The sequence below is a fragment of the Vigna unguiculata genome, chromosome 3, assembly GCF_004118075.2.
Source record: "Vigna unguiculata cultivar IT97K-499-35 chromosome 3, ASM411807v1, whole genome shotgun sequence".
Classification (NCBI taxonomy): domain Eukaryota; kingdom Viridiplantae; phylum Streptophyta; class Magnoliopsida; order Fabales; family Fabaceae; genus Vigna; species Vigna unguiculata.
The window spans coordinates 17,708,362-17,726,967 of record NC_040281.1 but is presented as its reverse complement, the minus strand read 5'-3'; the positions used below and the strand labels follow the sequence as shown (position 1 = coordinate 17,726,967).

At 31.0% G+C, this 18,606-nt stretch overlaps 1 protein-coding gene across 2 annotated transcripts; it reads right to left on the bottom strand.

Moving 5' to 3' along the window:
• Positions 1-12,099: 12,099 nt before the first annotated feature.
• LOC114177406 (protein OBERON 3) lies at positions 12,100-16,576 on the bottom strand. 2 transcript variants are annotated; one of them, XM_028062732.1, is made up of 2 exons: positions 14,591-16,574; positions 12,100-12,971 (listed from the first exon to the last, which is right to left on the bottom strand). In XM_028062732.1, the coding sequence occupies exons 1-2, from the start codon at positions 16,428-16,430 to the stop codon at positions 12,382-12,384; spliced, it is 2,430 nt and encodes an 809-aa protein (XP_027918533.1). In that variant the 5' UTR covers positions 16,431-16,574; the 3' UTR covers positions 12,100-12,381. The 2 variants fall into 2 exon arrangements, with proteins under 2 accessions (XP_027918533.1, XP_027918534.1); XM_028062733.1 differs by having other exon boundaries at positions 12,509-12,971; positions 14,637-16,576.
• Between the last annotated feature and the right edge of the window lie 2,030 nt (positions 16,577-18,606).

Genomic DNA, 18,606 nt, shown 5'->3' with positions numbered 1-18,606 from the left:
CATCATATAACCTATAAACCTATCATTTTTACTCTCTCTCTCTCTCTCTCGGTGTATGTATATTAAGTATTGATGCACCTTTTGGTGTTCATGAATCAATTATAATAAATTTTAGGCTTAAATAGCAGTATGTTATTAGTTTTCGTTTGATTTTTTCAATGTGATTCAATTTGGTCTTAATATTGGTAAATTTTTTTCAATTTGATCCTTTTCGCTAACACAGTTAAAATAGTTAACGGATGTGAAGAGTAACTGTCACGTGTCATTTTATGATTTTTTTGATTTTTCTTAATTTTTTAAAATTTTTTTTAATTTAAAAAAAAATGTACACGTGTCAAGCCTATATCATGCCACATGTCATTTTTATGATTTTTTATTTTTTTTTAATTTTTAAATTTTTTTAATTAAAAAAATCCATGTGTCAAGCTAATATCATGTCACGTGTCAGAATTAGATTTTTATATTCAATTTGGTCCCAAATACTCGTTATTTGTTTTCAATTTGGTCCTAATTTTTTTAATTTAATATTTTTGTTCCTCTCCAAAAGACAAAATATAAGTTGTATATAAATGTTATATGGATATTCTTATTAAAATACATATTTTTATTAAATATTTTTAATTTAAAATTAGAGTTATTTTAAAATTAAATATTTTTAACCTCTTAAAATTTTAAATTAATGGTGTTATTGCTTTTTTTCGTTTTAATTTTAAACTAACTCTAATTCTAAATTAAAAATATTTAACAAAAATATGCATTTTAATATATACAAATTAAATTTTGTCTCAATTTGGAGAGGAACAAAAATGTTAAATTTAAAAAAAAAATAGGACCAAATTGAAAACAATTAACAAATATTAAGACCAAATTGAATATAAAAAACTGACTCTGACACGTGGCATGATATTAGCTTGACACGTGGATTTTTTTAAATTAAAAAAATTAAATTTAAAAAAAAAATCAAAAAAAATTCAAAAAAATTAAAAAAATTAAAAAATTAAAAAAATTAAAAAAATTAAAATTCACAAAAATGACACGTGGCATGATATGGGCTTGACACGTGTACATTTTTTAAAAAATTAAAAAAATTAAAAAAAATTAAAAAGATATCAAAAAATATCACAAAATGACACGTAGCGGTTACTGTTCACATCCGTTAACTATTTTAACGGTATTAGCGAATTGGGCCAAATTGAAAAAAATTTACCAATATTAAGACCAAATTGAAAAAAAAAATCAACAGTAGGACCACATTGAAAAAACCGAATGAAAACTAGGACTAAAGTACTATTTAAGCCTAAATTTTATTTTCTAAATCCAAAGCCTTTATAACTCAAACTCAAAGCAATCCTATGATATAGTATCATACTATTTACAATTTTATCTTTTAATCCTAAAGAAGCCAACTTATCTATATTTTGATTTCTCTTCCTAAATATATGAGAACACTTAAATTACAATTTTTTTACATATCTCTTCATCTCCCTCTAAGAGAGTAAAGAACAATTTGAGAAACATCACAAAACTTACATAAGAGTACATAATCACTTTCCAACCAATCATGTCTACAACCAAATGTTCAATAGAAAAAATAACACTCATAATTTCATCACGTAAAGAATTTGGAAACTCTGAGTCCTTTGCACAACAACTTTGAGTCCTTCACCACAATACTAAGAGGAGAGGAAATACTTATGAAGCCCGGATACGGACACGGACACAGACACGGATACAGAGATACGGCTAAATTGAAAAACATAGGACACATGACACGATATGCATATGCATATTAGTTTCAAACTTTTAACTAACAAATTGTCAACTAACACAAAAATAACTCTAATTTATCAATCTAATATCCAAAAAAGTGAAAAGTAATGATCATATAATACTTTTTCCTTATTTTTATAATCATAATAGAAACTTATGTGATAAATTTACAAATTTATAGATTTTTTTGAAAAATCATTAAATTTGTGGTTATTAATATTGTGTTGGAGTTATGTCAAAATCATGTTAAAGACAAAAAATATCTTTTAAATTGAATATTTCATTAATACATGTGGTATGAATGTCAGTGTCCGATACATGTCAGACACGAGACGCACAATTGATTAGACGTGTCCGGGCTTCATAGAGAAATACCCCCAACAACACCCATCTCCCATTTGAAGCATACAGGTTTCACACAAGGACGTAGTAAGAAGCTTCACGAGGGTACAACTCCAATATTCTCGTAATAACCACTTCCCCCCATCTCAAACCCATAATGAAGCCAACAACCATGGAGAAAAGCTCTGAACACACTAACACTAGGTTTAACAGACATTTTCTCAATAAGATGAGACGCATCTTCAAGGTTCACAGTGCATGCCAACATGTCAACCATACATGCATAGTGCTTCATGGAAGGAACAAAATTCAACTCCTCATAAGTCAAATTAAATAACCTAGACCATTTTCCAACCGTTCCCGAATGACTACAAGCCGCTGATATAGTTGTAAACATCGTGTCATTTGGCTCAATCTCTTATGAGAGATCTGGGGTTTGAAGGTCGCAATAAATGAATGAAAACAGAACGAAGAAACACAATTGAATGAATTTAAATAGATAAATTACACCATCCAGAATGTACCATTGATTCAAATATATTTGGGATTGTGTAATTTAGATATGTGATTTTGGATTTGAAGATATATTTTGAATTATACCATTTAAAATGTATACATTTTTAAAATGTATTTCAGATTATGCAGTTTATAACGTGTTTCAAAATATTTTATTAAGAATAAAATGGTCATTTCACCAAATTATCTATCTATATTGAGGTACAAAAAGAAAACATGGGTGCAGAAAGAAATTACCCGATCATAAGACAATTTCTTTGAATACCTTCACAACTCCAGTAGAGGAATAAGGGAAAAGGGTAAGGAAATTGTTATCATTTCGCACAAGCACCAATAACGAAATAACATCGCTAGGTCGATTACTCAATCTGAGGTATTGTCCCCTTTATAATTTGGAACAATTTTGTCTTCAAAAAGTAACTTGACCAATGGAAAGAGAGTGAGATTATTGGGTTTAATGGAATACCGTCCAATCTAGAATTATATATCAATATCTCAAATTCTATAATTTAAAATATATTTTTACATTTACAAATATATTTTTAATTATATAATCAAAAATATGTTTTTAGTTTATGTAATTTAAGAATGCATTCTAAACTGTTTAATTAAAATAATTTGTATTGTATAGTTTCAAATAAATTTTAATAAAATTATGTAATTCATAAATTTAAAATATATTTATAGATTTAAAAAGTGTATTTTAAATTATACCATCTCTAATAGAATTATGAATTATCCAATTTAAACGATATTATTAAATTTCAAAAATTATGTTAAACTGTACAAATTAAAATATATTTATAAATTGCATAATTTAAAAATTGAATAATAGATAATTTAGACTTTTTTTAATATCTGATAAAAGAAAGTATGCAGAAAGCAATGAGGTGAAGGAAACAAAAGAGCTCATTACGTTGTGGCTCCCATTCAATTCTGTTGTGGCTTTTGCTTTCTGCACCCCAATTATTTCTTTGCGCAGCTCCCAAAATTTTTTATTTTATTTTCAAATTATATTTCTGGATACCTTCTGGAATAAGTTTTCTAAAAATCTTTGAAATAAGATTAAATTTTAGAATAGGATTTCTTGAACGTATGAAATGTACTCTGAAACAAGCTTTATAGACTTTTCAAAACAAGCTTTTTGAACATATATAATACAGTTTAAAACAAGTTTTTCTGCATTTTGAAAAATCTTTCCGGAATGAGCTTTTCTGCATTCTCTCTTCTATTTCTTTCTTTATAGCGTTTTTTCTCTTTTCTTCTTAATCTGCAGTTGCAACAATGATGAAAGTGATAACGATGATAACAACAATTATATGATTTAGTGAGGAAGAATGTTTTAGTATTCTTTTTTTTAGTATGGGAGTGCTTTTAGGAATTCTGGGTATGCAGGAAGCAATAACTTCCAATAATTTCCTATCACAAATCAAAAAAAGAAACGTTGTTTAGTAATGTTTGACATTGGGCGTAACGACATCCAGTGTCTTATATATATATATAATTTTTATTTTTTTTTATTATAAATGTCGACATCCTTAATAAGCGGATTTGTAATGAAAAAAAATAAATTTAACGAGATCAAACATCAGATGTTAATATTTTTAGATGAAAAAAGAATACATAATACCGGATATTCACATTTGTTGTTAAAAAACTTGGGAATGTATTAGTTAGAGACAGTAAAAGTATAGTTACTTTTAACTTAGAGGTAAAGTGAAAATCTAAAATTTTTGTGAGATACAGGAAAATTGTTTGGAGGAGAAGCTCCCATTTAATTCATATTACAACTCCCAATGGACTCAAATCTAAACAATCCTTTATAGTAAGGGAGTTCTTCCTGTACTCTTTCTTCTTGCACCCCGCGTAAGTTATATTTCCATTTTACTCTTTATTAAAAAATTATCAAAAGTTCGAAAATCCTAATTTGACATTATCTTTTTCCTTCCTTCACACTTGATGAATTCAATTCAAGGAGTGCAAGAATAAAGGAAGAAAAAAGTATCATGCGAGACCCAAATTGAACCTCAATGAAGAGGTTAAATTTTCGGTCGAAGAAAGGTCAACAATGCAAGGAAAACATGTTTAAAAGAGCCATAAAAAGCATGTGCAAGTATGGAATGCAACTGCATATTTTCGCCAACTTCTAAAGATACCATTGAATTTCTTTTTGAATTTTGAATTTTCAAATCTCTCCATTTTTTGCTTTCAATTGTCAACCTACTCTTACTATGTTTTAGAAGTCACATTTACATGTTATTAGAGGTGAACTTAGATTAAATTTAGGTTAACAAATTTGTTTGCTAGGAAAAGCTTATAAAGAACCATAATCACCTTTTGCAAATAATTTTGGATACAAATAACAATTCTACATAGAAATTATCATGAAAATGAAGTTTTTTTCATCTTGTTCTTCAATTATCTTATAATTCTATTTCTATCTCATCTTCTTATTTTCTATCCACCATTTTCTCTATATTAAGCCATTCTTTAATTCACTTACAAGGTTATATGTTTATCTTGAATATAAATGTTCACACTAGATTTTTTTTTTTTCAAAAAGCACCGTTCACTACTTTTTTTACTTAAATAATATACTCTACTTTAAATTTACATGAATAGCACAATTTTTATTTTAGTTGGGAATTAGGTTCTCTGCGAGCCGAATTCCATCCTGCGATGTTTTATTTTATTTTTTCTATTTCAAGTTAGAATTCGTTTCCCAGGGACCCGAATTCTGAACTTGGTTTTTTATTTTTTTTTTCCGTCTTTTTTTAAATAAATTAGAATTAATGTTTTTTAAATTTTTTAATAAAATAGATATAAGATTTATTTTTTATTTTCTTTTTGTAAAAAATGTTACATTAAAGGTTAAATATATATTTAAAAAAAATAGATCTAGTATTGTGTTTTTAGTTATTTTAGGTATTATTTGAAAGAAAAAATAATAAATAATATTTTTTTCTTTTTGAATTTGTTGATTTAAAAATAGATTTTGTTCTATGTAGTAAGTTATTTTATGTGCAATTTGAAAATATAATAGTCAATTTAATTTAATTTTTTTATAATTTGTGTAATATTAATTATTTTTAATAGATGCTTATAAATATTGAAATTAAAATTATCTTTTAATTTTTTATAATTTTAAAAAATGTATATTATAAACTTTGAAATTTTGTAAAAAATACTTTAAAAATGATGGAAATAACTAAAATAATTTAAAAGCATTTCATTATTGTATTTTAAATAATTTTGTTATTTGTTTTTGGTTTATGTAAAATAAGTAATAATAATAGATAATAAAAAAAGATGTACCATTGAATTGAATCAAGTACAAAATTATTGAATACAATTAAAAGTACAACATAAACTAAGTGATTTGATGTGGATCATCTAAGTGTAGGGTTATTAGGACAATGATTTCTTGCGTATCCTTCAGTTTTATAATAGGAACACTTTTTTGATTGTCTTCCTTCCTTAATGTTCATCTCAGTCCTAATTCTACTTGATTTAGGACGACCCCTCTCGTTCCTTTTTGTGGCAGGATGAGGCCAAACCTGTAAGACCCGAGATGGGATGTTACAAAACATGTGCCCTTGGTATGGTGGCCAATATTCTTCATGTCTTAACTCGCCAAATAAATTGTCATATACTTTCATGATGACATCCAGCCTATAATGGGGACTTATGTAGATGCTGAAGTCGTGATGTGCATGCTTGCAAGCTACAATAACATGTGAACATGGTAGATGTATTTTTTTAAACTTTCCACAATCGCACCACCTTTCATCTAATCTGACTACAAATTTTCTTGCAGGACGTACTTCTCTGGGATTGACCATCTCTTCCACTCTGAATCTTGTGATATTTCTATCAAATTCAACGACGTGGTGCGTGTTTGACTTGGAGTCTGCGTCTTGTAGGAAGTTGGTCGCATATTTAGAGTACACATGACCAGCACTAACCATTGCATTTATTTGCCTACCTCTTTTTGTGAAGTATGTATTACACCTGGTGTATGTAGCCAATACTATGGATGAAATTGGCAAATTCCTTGTCTTCTTTAAGACAAAATTTATTACTTCAGCCAGATTCGTTGTTACGTGACCCCACCTTCTTCCTTGATCATATGCAAGACACCACTGCTCCCTTGGAATTTGGTCTACCCAAGCTGCTGCTTCTGGGTTGTCTTCTCTAATGATGTTGTAGTAGTAGTTATAGCGTGACTCCGTCAATGCGTACGCTACAAATATAATTATAAGAAGAATTTATTTTCTAATAATGGGTGTGAAAAATTAACAGCCAAAAAAATGAAAAAGACAAATTTACATGTAATAACTTACCCATGTTGATGAGGTCCTTTTTCAGAGTTGTATTTTTGAATCTTTTTGTAAAATTTTGTGCAATGTGTCGAATACAAAACACTTGCACGCAGTTCCCTTTAGTCCAGTCACTACTGGGTCTGTTGAATGTTGCACTGATTGAATTGTGACGGTCTGAAATTAAGCATAAATTTTGTTGAGGCGTAACGTGTGTCCTTAGGTTTTTAAGGAAAAAAACCAAACTTCGACAATTTCACCCTTTATTATAGCAAATGTAATGGGGAAAATGTTATTTCTCTTATCTTGTGCAACAACTACTAGAAGGGTGCCCCTATACCTTCCGTAAAGGAAGGTTTCATCCACTTGCACTATTGGTTTGCAAAATGGGAAGCCATCAATGCATGGTTTGAATGTCCAGAACACTCTTCGAAAGTGTTGTTGGTTTTCTAGGACCTCCTCCCCATTTGTAATTGGACTAGTTTTCAACTTGTATGCAAACTCAGACAAATAAGTTTGCATGGCTTGTAGTAGGCACGACAATCGGTTGTAAGACTGTTCCCAATTTTCTTACACATCTTCAATTGCCTGCTGTGTCGCCAACCATGCCTTTCTGTAGGTTGTGTTATATCCCATAGAGGTCTGAATGGAAGAAATTATTGTTGCAATTGATGTGGATGAGTCTGACTCCACCATTTGTCTTACATGTTGGGATATTATTCTTGAGCCTAGGTGCCTGTGGTTTTGCGTGTAAAATTGTTCTAAATGAATGACTAACATTTTCAATTATTGTTGTAGTTTATTTGGGTTCCTTATGAGGGTTTGGGCTCTATTATTGATGTTGAAGCATATCGGGACCAAGCAATATGGACGTCATGCACAACTTTAATTTGTTTTGCCATTGTGGAGTGGCACCAGTCAGATAGGGTGAAGTTAAAATTTTGGCTATTACAAGAGATCCCTGAAGAACCCAACAACCTTGATCATCTACATAAATTAGACATGAGGGGGAGACAAGATGAGAATTGGGTTACTAGACATGTGCAATGGATAGAGGTTTGGAATAACCGGCATGACCTAACGTTGAATGGATTACCGATGCTTGGGCCACTTCAACACACAATGGAGTACATGTCATGATACATTTCAAACTCATTTTTGTATTTGTCAGTTCCACAAATGTTAAATGATCCTAGAATGCATCGTGCATCGACATCAGCAAATGTCCCTCCACCACGACAAACTAGGCATGACTTCAACACTCCACCTCCACCACCAGGTATGGAGGGAACAAGGAATTCAATTTCTTCAAACTCGGAACTAGGCATACAAAGTATGTTTGCAACTTATGATGAAACACCACCTTCTGCACAACCCTGGTTGCGTACATATCCCCAAAGTCCAAATTTCTTAGAAGGATTGGATCAACCTCAACAAGACTCAGTTTACTACGTCCACAATCCATATACATAAGCACCATCATCTACTGCACATGATGATCATCAACCTGAGGAGGAACACGAACTACAACCTTCATACGTAGAAGAACCTATACCTGAAGTGCGTAAGAGGAACCCCACCAGAAATAGGCGTTGACCACGGTGTGGAATTAGACACCACTACGGTGATTAAAAGGACAAAGATGTAGTTTAATATTTTATTACATATGAAATAGGTCGTGTTTATGTGTTTGTAAGAGTTTACCGTGTTTAACAAAATTTCGAAGATCAGCAATGAAAAAACTTAATCATTCCAAATGCTTCATTGCTAAATAGCGAACAACAATTTCTTTAGATAAACTCAATAAGTTCAATGATCTTAAAGAACAATGTTAAAACATACAAAAAAAAAACTAAATAGGTACAAAGTTGTCACACTTCTCAACTTTCATGAAGTTAACATAAAAAGATATTATCGCTGTAGGGACCATCATTGAGTGCCATTGAATGGCATGTTGAAGATCTTCGTCATTCCTTACAAAAAGGAAGTCATCGAGGCCTTCCACAACAAATTCAAGAGGGAAATGGTATCACATATAGCTTATGATGATGCGCATATGGTTAAGAGTAACCTTATTTGGAAGTCTACTTAAGGAGAACCTTCCATCTTCAAAATCAATAGCAACATTAAAGGAATTATATGCATTCAACTCCTCAAATAAAACCATTTTTACTTGTTATACTAGAGCACTCCACAACTTTCAAACTAAGGAACCACAACCTTAAATAGAACTGATTATCTTCACCTGGATAGCGTGCCAAGAAAGATATTTACTCTCACCACTGTAAAAGCTGGCACATCTTTGAAATAAAGGGCCTCAGTTGCACCTTCTAATTATGACAATACTTATCAACTTTATTGGGAGGTGCCAAAGCTAATTTATTATATTACTCTTCTAAAAGGCAATAGATACTTCAATTGGGATAACGTGTCAATTCAGAAATTTACTCTTACCACTGTAAAAGTTGCCGCATCTTTGAAATAAATGGCCTCACTTGCACCTTGTAATTATGACAAGACTTGTCAACTTTATTAGGAGGTGCCAAAGCTGATTTATTATATCACTATTGTAAAAGATGACAAATACTTTAATTAGGATAACGTGCCAATTAAGAAATTTAATTTGACCACTGTAAAAGCTGGCGCATATTTGAAATAAATGGCCTCACTTGCACCTTCTAATTATGACAAGAATTGTCAACTTTATTGGGATGTGCCAAGGCTGATATTTAATTCAGAAATTTATTCTCACCCTGCAATTTGGACAAGACTTGTCAATGCTATTAGGATAGTGTGCGAATAAAGATACATAATTTGACCACTTGAAAAGCTGACAAATATTTCAAAACATGGCCGTACACAGTGAATTCATTAATGGTATCACATGCAACCTGACACTATGATAAGATGTGTTCACTTTTTTGGGATACCAGGTCATGTCAACCTTATTTGAATCCATAGCAAGACCAATAACTACTTGCCTTATAAATAGATTTTATATTTATTTATGTCAATTATGGTACTTGTAATGTCTTTCATTAAATAAACATAATTTCTATTGAATTATGCTTTATAAATTTCAATTAAAATACACAAATATTACTAAAACAAAATTTCAAGTTACAAGAAATCAAGAAAAATAATTAATTTCAACCAAATTTTTAGTCCTTTATTTATTAGGATATTTGAAAAATATAAATTCTAACTTTATATTTAAACGTAATACCTACTATAAATTCTAAAAAATAAATTTTACATTATTTATTTGTGTGAAAAAATAAAAATTTTATCAATAAAAATCTTATAAAGAAATCAAAGTATAAAAATATAAATAAAAAGTAAATTCGTATTTCCACCATATTTTTTAATTTTAAATATTTAATAAACATAAAAAAAATAATACAACACCATCTCAAACATTATACATTAATTGTTTTTACTTTAGTTACCTCTATTATAATTCATAATTTTTTTTCCAAAATCACCATTATAAAAAGAAAATTAATCAACAAAGTAAAAAATTTAAATTAAATTGACTTTTATATTTTTAAATTGCACATAAAAAAACTTACTACACAATACAAAATCTATTTTTAAATCAACAAATTCAAAAAGAAAAAAAATTTATTCTTTAAAATAATACCTAAAATAACTAATTCACAATACTAGATCTTTTTAAAAAAAAATATATATTTAACCTTTAATGTAACATTTTGTACAAAAAGAAAACAAAAATAACTCATATATATTTTATTAAAAAATTAAAAAAATATTAATTCTAATTTATTTAAAAAAATGAAAAAAAAAACAAGTTCAGAATTCGAGTCCCAAGAGACCGAATTCTTACTTGGAATAGAAAAAAAAAAAAACATCACAGGTTGGGATTCCGCTCCCGGAGGACCGAATTCCCAACTAAAATAAAAATTGTGCTATCCATGTAAATTTAAAGCACATAATGATATTTAAGTAAAAAAAGTGGTGAAGAGTGTTTTCTAATTGATGTATGGAAACAAACTTTCTTAAAAGTCTTAAAAACTTAAGACGAATATTGTATCAAACACATTCAATTTTTTTTTCAAATATGATAAGTTTTGTGACTTGGTGGTCTTAGTAATAGAAGAGACATTTGCCGATAAACATGTGCTTATTTGGAAAGATCATCATAAGTAATTAAAGTGTGACGTTCACAGTATATAAAATAAAATATTCAGCTAAAGTTCCTCCTCTATATGAGGCGAGGTATTATAATGTAGCTAGAGAATCCGTTGTTTCAGCTACTATAATAGTGTATTCAATCACACCTCGATCTTGTAAGATAGTCACCACTTAAATCAAGAAGATGTTTTTTTACCAACATCTACATAAATACTATTAAAAGTCCTTGATAGAAGTATCTTGTACATATAAGAGTCGAATCTTAATTAAATATAACTAAGCATCCCATTAACTAACTTGTTCCACTTAATAAAAAAATAAAAATAAAAAACTAGTTCCACTTGGAAATAGAAGTATCTAACTTCTTAGTTGTTATTTCAATTTGAGATGGTATCAATCAAAGAGTATGATGATTACATTTCTCAAGCATGATATAAATTCGATTCTGCCTTATAATATCATAGAACTTGAAAGTGTGTAGACCTCATAAATAAAATAAACAGATAAGAATAAAAGGAAATCAGATTGGTTGGATTGGATGTCACTTACTGATATAAATGAAACTATGAATGTATTCAGATTCCCTTTCATTGTCACCTTAGTGAACTAGTTCCAATACTGAGAGCTGCAAAACACACCATAAACATAAACAGATGCATATTTTGGTGGAAGAAACCGCAATCAACGGTGACAAAATAAAAGAACCACATAACATAGCCAAAGTGCTTTTTAGCATTTTCCTCTCCTTTATGCTCCATCCACCGAGATTAACAAAACTAATCATGTCAACCTTTTCTCTCTCCTGCTTAGTGGAGGATATTTCTATAATAACACGCTTCACAACTTTCTTTTAATGAAATTACACGTATTCTTTATTATTAGCAGCAAAACTTTCTCATAATATGTAACACAGTTTTATGGGAAAATTTGGATTTAAGACTACTTATAGGACACCAATTTCTTAAAGGCAATGTTAAAATGAACAATGACATAAATCTATGTGCAACAATGGTATGTGATTAATACAAAATTTACAAGTTTTAGCCACACAAGTCTCGTACAAACAGTAACAGAAAGTGCAAAGCTTTTCACACATTTGTGCTCTCTCCATTAATGAAGGAAACAAGAACAAAGATTAAATAAACACCAAAAACTTGAATTTATCAATTGAAAGCCATCCATTCTGGGAACAACCAGAATACCAAGACAGGGAATATCAATAAGTTACACACATTTGAGCAGAATTCTGAGGAAGAAAAAACATCAAAAAGGGTATAAACTAAACCCATTGCTGCTTTGTTGCCTCCATTCTCCGCAACAAACCATCAATCTCTTCTTGCATTCTCTTTTTCATTTTATAGTAATCAAAATAGGAATTTTCCAAGACTTTGAGTTCATCCATTTTCTTCCTCTGTGTTTCCTCAGTCTCGTGCAAGCAGAGTTTGGAAAGCTTTTCAGCATACTCCTCTTCCATCTGGGCAGTCTTCGTCCTGATCATTCTCTGGAACCCTTCTGCCTCTCTTCTTGCTTCATCTGCCTTGGTTTGGAACATTCTGGCTTCTGCCTCCTTTATCCTCACAATGCTTCCCAAACTTTCAAGTCCACCTTTTCTTAATAAGGCCCCCAAATGGAAATCAGCCTCATTTTTCAGTTCACTCAACATGGAAGCTTTGAGGTCTTTCTGAACTACTTCCCTTGACATGGCATCAGGATGTGACCTAGAATAGCCCATCTCATACCCATAATTTGGTAATAGAGGGTTAGGTTTTGAAAGAGATGGTATATCCTTTGTAAGGTTAGTTTGAGAGGCTGCCAAATCCTTTGAAGAAACACCAGCAGAAGCAGGAAAATCTGGCATGCTATCTGCGTCTGTTTATCAGAAGAATCATCTGAGTTAGATATTATTGTAGTAATTTAATCTAAGCTAAATAAGGACATTTCATACGAGAATCACAGGGTCACATGTAATTTGATCTATTTCATCAAACACATTCAACAATGTCAAAGAGGTAAATGCAACAGTACCATAAAAGCAACTTATGTTTATAAACCACTGTCATTCCAATGAAGCTAATGACATTCCATTCTTTCACATCTCATTGAAGTACTTCAGTACCAAATGCAATGATAAGATGTAAATATTTCAACAGGAAGTGAAGAAGATGCCAAAATGCTTAAAACTAAGCATGTATGGTGTTTTAGGTATGGATGTTCAATGTAGCACATAATATATTATTCATTTCATGAAAATTGTGTATCAGAAGACAATAACCGGTTGGAGTTTAGTAAGTTCAGTGTTAAAAATAACATTCCTCCTCCTTTATTTATTCAATATATGATAAGAGAAACTTATTGAACTTCATCAAATGTAATATTAAGCTCAACAGACTTAAAGACTACAAGATGATTCCAATGATATATATAAATCATGGATTTGCTGGGATATCAAATGCTTGCAATATTGTTCTTAACATAGAGCTACACATAGGAAACAACAGCCCGGGATGGGAAGTAAATATCCAAATTGAATGGTGAAAGCGAATTGGATGTGGTAAATAAACAAGCCTGATTTGACTGATACAGAAATACTTTAAGCAGATACAAATCTAGCAGTTTTAAATCACTTTATAAATGACATTGAAATCCTCTATTTAGTGTGTTCTTGGATTAACATTTTTGTTTTAAGAGATACACATAATCAAAATTTTCAGCAGACAGATTTTGGGATATTTTTCTTTTATTTGGATTTAGGGTAAAATAATGATAACCAAGCTAGCTAGCTTATGTTTTAAAAACACTAACAAAGTTATGGTTCTCAATTCTCATTCTTAATGTCCAAAATCATTTCCAACTTGCCCTGAATTTTCACCCTCATCGTTGCCAGAAAACTGTGGTTGTCCTTCCTCATTTTTATTTATTTTTCGGCCTTGGACAGGCAAAAACAGTAAGGAGTGTCATAATAATGTTTCGTAAGTAATTTGTAAGAGAGAATAATTTTTTAGTATCTCCTTTTTTATCAATCCGTGTATCTCTATCTGTCAGAAGCACAATAATTTTTATCAACAGTAATGCTTTACCTACACCACAGCATACACACTTAAACCTCCCTTATTCACAATCCCACCAAATCACAGAAAAGAACCACTGGTTCTTACTCATCTCCAATAAATAATGGTACTACAAGCAAACCATTCATATCATGTGAAAATGTCTTCATGCAACTACAACACTAGAATATACCCTATTAAGAGCTGAAAAGTTAACAGATGAAATGATTTTTTAACTCAATCCCATCAAACAGGATGGATTGATCATTTACTCCTCAGCGAGGCCAAGCAAATCATTATGCAGTCATAGTGCATCCATGGCACTTAAATACTGTATCTATGATTGTCCCCTTAGCACTTATTTAAGAAGCAATTTTTTTTTATCTCTAAATCCAAACAAATTTAAATATGAATACGAAAGACCCAAGTTCAGACGCTTACAGTTGAAAAATTGTACGATGTAATTGCAAGCGTCCAAAGGAGATACCATTTTAGTTTGAAGCTTTAATAGCAAGTCATCAGTTTTAACATGCAATTCCTTCCCTTTGCGATCTTCACTTGCCCTGAAGATCCTCCTTACACAGTCAAGCTCCTTCATCAAGGTTTCAAGACCCCAATCCTTTGCACAACACAGAAACACGTCTTTTACAAAACCAAACATTTCCGAGGCATGTCCACATCCGAGACAATGAAACTGAACCTCTGAGGTCCCTGAAGGCCCCTTCAAGCTAGGTCCAGGCTTGATAAGATTTCTCTGAATGCCACAGGTAGCATGGCACCAATGAGAACAAACATCACATCCTATCCAACTACAAGTGCTATTTGCACAATCAAAGTTCAAACAGACAGGACACATGCAAGAACTACAAAAGCCCTTATTTCCTGAACAAATCTTGCAGTCACAATCATCAACAGGAAGCAAACTCATGCAGGTTACATTCCTACACCTCTTATACAAGAAAATCTCTACCATCTCAGACAACTGAACTTTGCTAGATAGGAAGCTGGCAAGCCCCATCTTGAGAGCCACCAAAACCTCTAACTGTACTTTGTGGCACTTTGAAAGACTCTCCTTTGTTAGGTCAGATCTTCTATCAAGCCGGTTCTGAAGGCTTACCAGTTCCTCTTTCTTCTCAGGCTTTTCAATGAGATTCTTTAAGTATTCCTTAGTTGATGCTATGACATCATCAGTAAGCTCCTGAATTGTCAATGCCATGACAGTGATAGACTCTGAAACAATCTCCCTAACAATTCTCTCTGGTCTGGAATGTTTCCTTACCTTCCCATCATCCAAGCCATCCAAGATTCTCAGATTCTCAGAGTTCCTACCCCTTGAGTCCCCCGACTGAGCCTCAAGCCTTGGCCTGGCAGGCAACTCTGAAGGGAAAAAAGAATGGTTATCTGAACTAGTAGTTTTATACTGACTATTACCTTGCATAAAGGAACTAATACCAGCACCATGGCTGGTCAAAGCAACCCCATCTCCTATTGGCTTGAACCTACTATGCACAGACCCATTGGTCCCCTCCCCACAGTTCCAAATTTGGTCATCTTTGCTCACAGAGTACTCAAAATTATCGGTTGAATTGCGGGTCAGTGAGCAGCTTGGGTTGTGGGAGAAGGGGTGGGAATAGGAGTAAGACAAAGAAGCTGCTGTGTAGTCATTGGAATATGAAGTGTGAGTAGTGGATGGCCTACAAGGTTTATTCCTAACTAGTTGATCACCATTTTGCAAGGCGTTTGAAGCTGTGAGGGAAAGAGAAACATCAGGCAAAGCAAGAGAGAGATTGAGAGTCTCCAGTTTTTGCTTCTTCTCCTTATTACTCTCCCTCTCAACAACTTCCTCAAGGGATCTCTTTGAAGAATCCTCTCGTGGCTCACTCAAGCTGAGGAAATCTCTTTCCACCCATTTTCCATCCTGATTTGAGTTCTCACAAACCACAACCTCTTTCCCTTTGTGGCTTATTCTCTCAAAGGAACTCAGCAAGCTTTTACCAGGATTCTCTTTCTCGGAAAAACTGAGTTTTGGGTTGTCACAAAGGTAGCTGAGGGTCAACTCTTGGAACCCCGAGCTCCCAACAACAACCTCGGTGGGTTTTGGACGAAGAACCCCATCAACACCTCCACCACCACCACCACCACAACCCACCTGTGAATCTCTCAGAAATAAAACACCTTTCTCATCTGGGTACTCCTTGTTTGCCCCAAAATAGTGTCTTGAAAGCTTGCTCCTAGAGTTCTCACCCTCCGATTCAGCAACACGATCTTTACTTCCAATCATGGCCAGAGGAATGAACGAGGGAAGGGAAGGTTTACGAGAAAGAGAAGATTCACGGGGCAATTCAGAAAATAAAGGGAGAATGAAAGTTTATTTTCTTTTTCTATTACTCAGCCAGCAACGGCAGGAATTTCATGTTTTTCTTGTAGTGTTCACACTGGGTTTAATAAAAGACGGCGATGCTTTTGCGCATGTGGTAGATTACAGTCTTAACCCTTGAAAGCGGAGAGAATTACTCTCAGTTGGACCACTTTTTTTTTTTTTTCTTCTTTTTTTTTTTTTACTGCAACTGTACTTTTCCTCTTACAGCAGAAGCACACACCTCTTATCTCACCACCATGCATGACCAATTCAACACAATTGCCTCTTCGACTTCTGCCATGGCATCACTTTCTTTTAAACATATTTAATATATTCATAATGATTCCATAAAAGTTTCTCTTCTGAATGTTTTCAATTGAGCTATTGTTAATGAACTCTGATCTTCAATGTTTGAGTTTATTTATAATTAATAATGAATGATGAATAATGGAAAATAATGATCCAAATAATAATTCAGAATTTGGAACTCTTTTATTTAAAAACGAAAGAAAAGGATCTATAATTAAGGTTTAAAAAATAATTAATTAAAAACATTTGCTAGAAAAATAATTTTTTAAAAAATTTACAAAAATATATAATTTAGAAAATAAAAAAATACGTAGTCAAATTTTATTCACAAAATTATAATTTATAATTTTGAAATAAATTGTTTTTATAAATTTATTGCATATGATATCAATTCTATCGTTTGGACGAGATATGCTCAGTTACGATCGTTATACTTTCAAGTCAAAAGTATCAACTACAAGTTTTCTTTACCTACCAATAAAAGTTCAAACCAATCTCTTCTGGTTTTCAAAATTTTATAGAAAGGAAAAAAAACATAACTTTTTATTTTCGTTCATTTAAATTAATAATATTTACTCATTAATTTGATTCTAATTTTTATTAATTTTATTTAATTTAGTTATTTTTATTAATGTAATTTAAATAATTAACAGATCGTGAATTATATTTGTCGATTCATGCTTTTTTATATTTTTATGTCTTTTAATTTATGTTTTTTTTTTTAATTTTAAAAAATATGTGTTAAGTCATAATTATATAGATTTTTATATTTAATTTGATCTGTGTTATTTTTTTCAATTTAGTTTTAATTATTTTTAAAATAAAAAGAAATTTATCTTTTTTCAAATTGAGATCAAATTTAATTTTTAAATAAATATTATATTAATATTTTATTGAGATTTGCATTTTTATTAAATATTTTTAATTTATGGTTAAAGTTGGTTTGAAATTGAATAAAATTTTCAAAAGTTGAGAGTAACACCTTTAGTTTAAAATCGTAAGATGTTAAAAATCACGTAATTTTTTAAATTTTAAGAGGTTAAAAAATGAAAGTAACCTTATTACTTGATATGATTTTTAATACTTTTTGTTTAGGGCTACAAATTAATTTAAAAATGTAACCTTAAACAAAAAAAAATTAATAAAAATGTGAATTTTAATAAAAATATAAGTATAACATTTATATAAAAAATTAATTTGGTTTTAATTTGGAGAGGGACAAAATTGTTTTATTCTTTCCAAGATTAGAACTAAATTGAACAAAAATAACGAATATAGAAACCAAATTGAATATAACACAATGTAATATGTAACGTTCCATTTTAGTATCTCAAAACTAATAAAATAGGATGCTTCATTATAATATTCAAAACAGGTAATCTAGTGTATAAAGTATATTAGTATAGTCTTACAAAAGAAAAGACTATGAAAATATATCATTTATTCACTTAAACTAAACAAAAAGAAGAAGAACCATATACAAAACTAACCAATCACTAAAACTCATCTAGACCTTCCACTACTCTAATTGATAGCTCATCATCCACTAGATGTGCCTCTACACCTGCAACTTCATCTGCTCCCACCAAATAGGTGATCATCGCAAAAGAATAGACGAACAATACATGAAAACACAAAACACATGTATTTATATTATGTCAAAAACCTACAAACATGGTATATGACATATCTATATCTATAATCACACAAAATTGACACTAAATTCAATTATCCGGATACATGCACTTGACATCAGACTCACTAGTGTTGTGCACTTGTAGTGGTTCCC

Excerpts from the sequence above, each read along its gene's own strand:
- LOC114177406 (XM_028062732.1), bottom strand. The coding sequence starts at position 16,430 with ATGATTGGAAGTAAAGATCGTGTTGCTGAATCGGAGGGTGAGAACTCT. Across the intron at positions 12,972-14,590 it reads CATCGTACAATTTTTCAACT|ACGCAGATAGCATGCCAGAT; the intron begins GTAAGCGTCTGA and ends TCTGATAAACAG.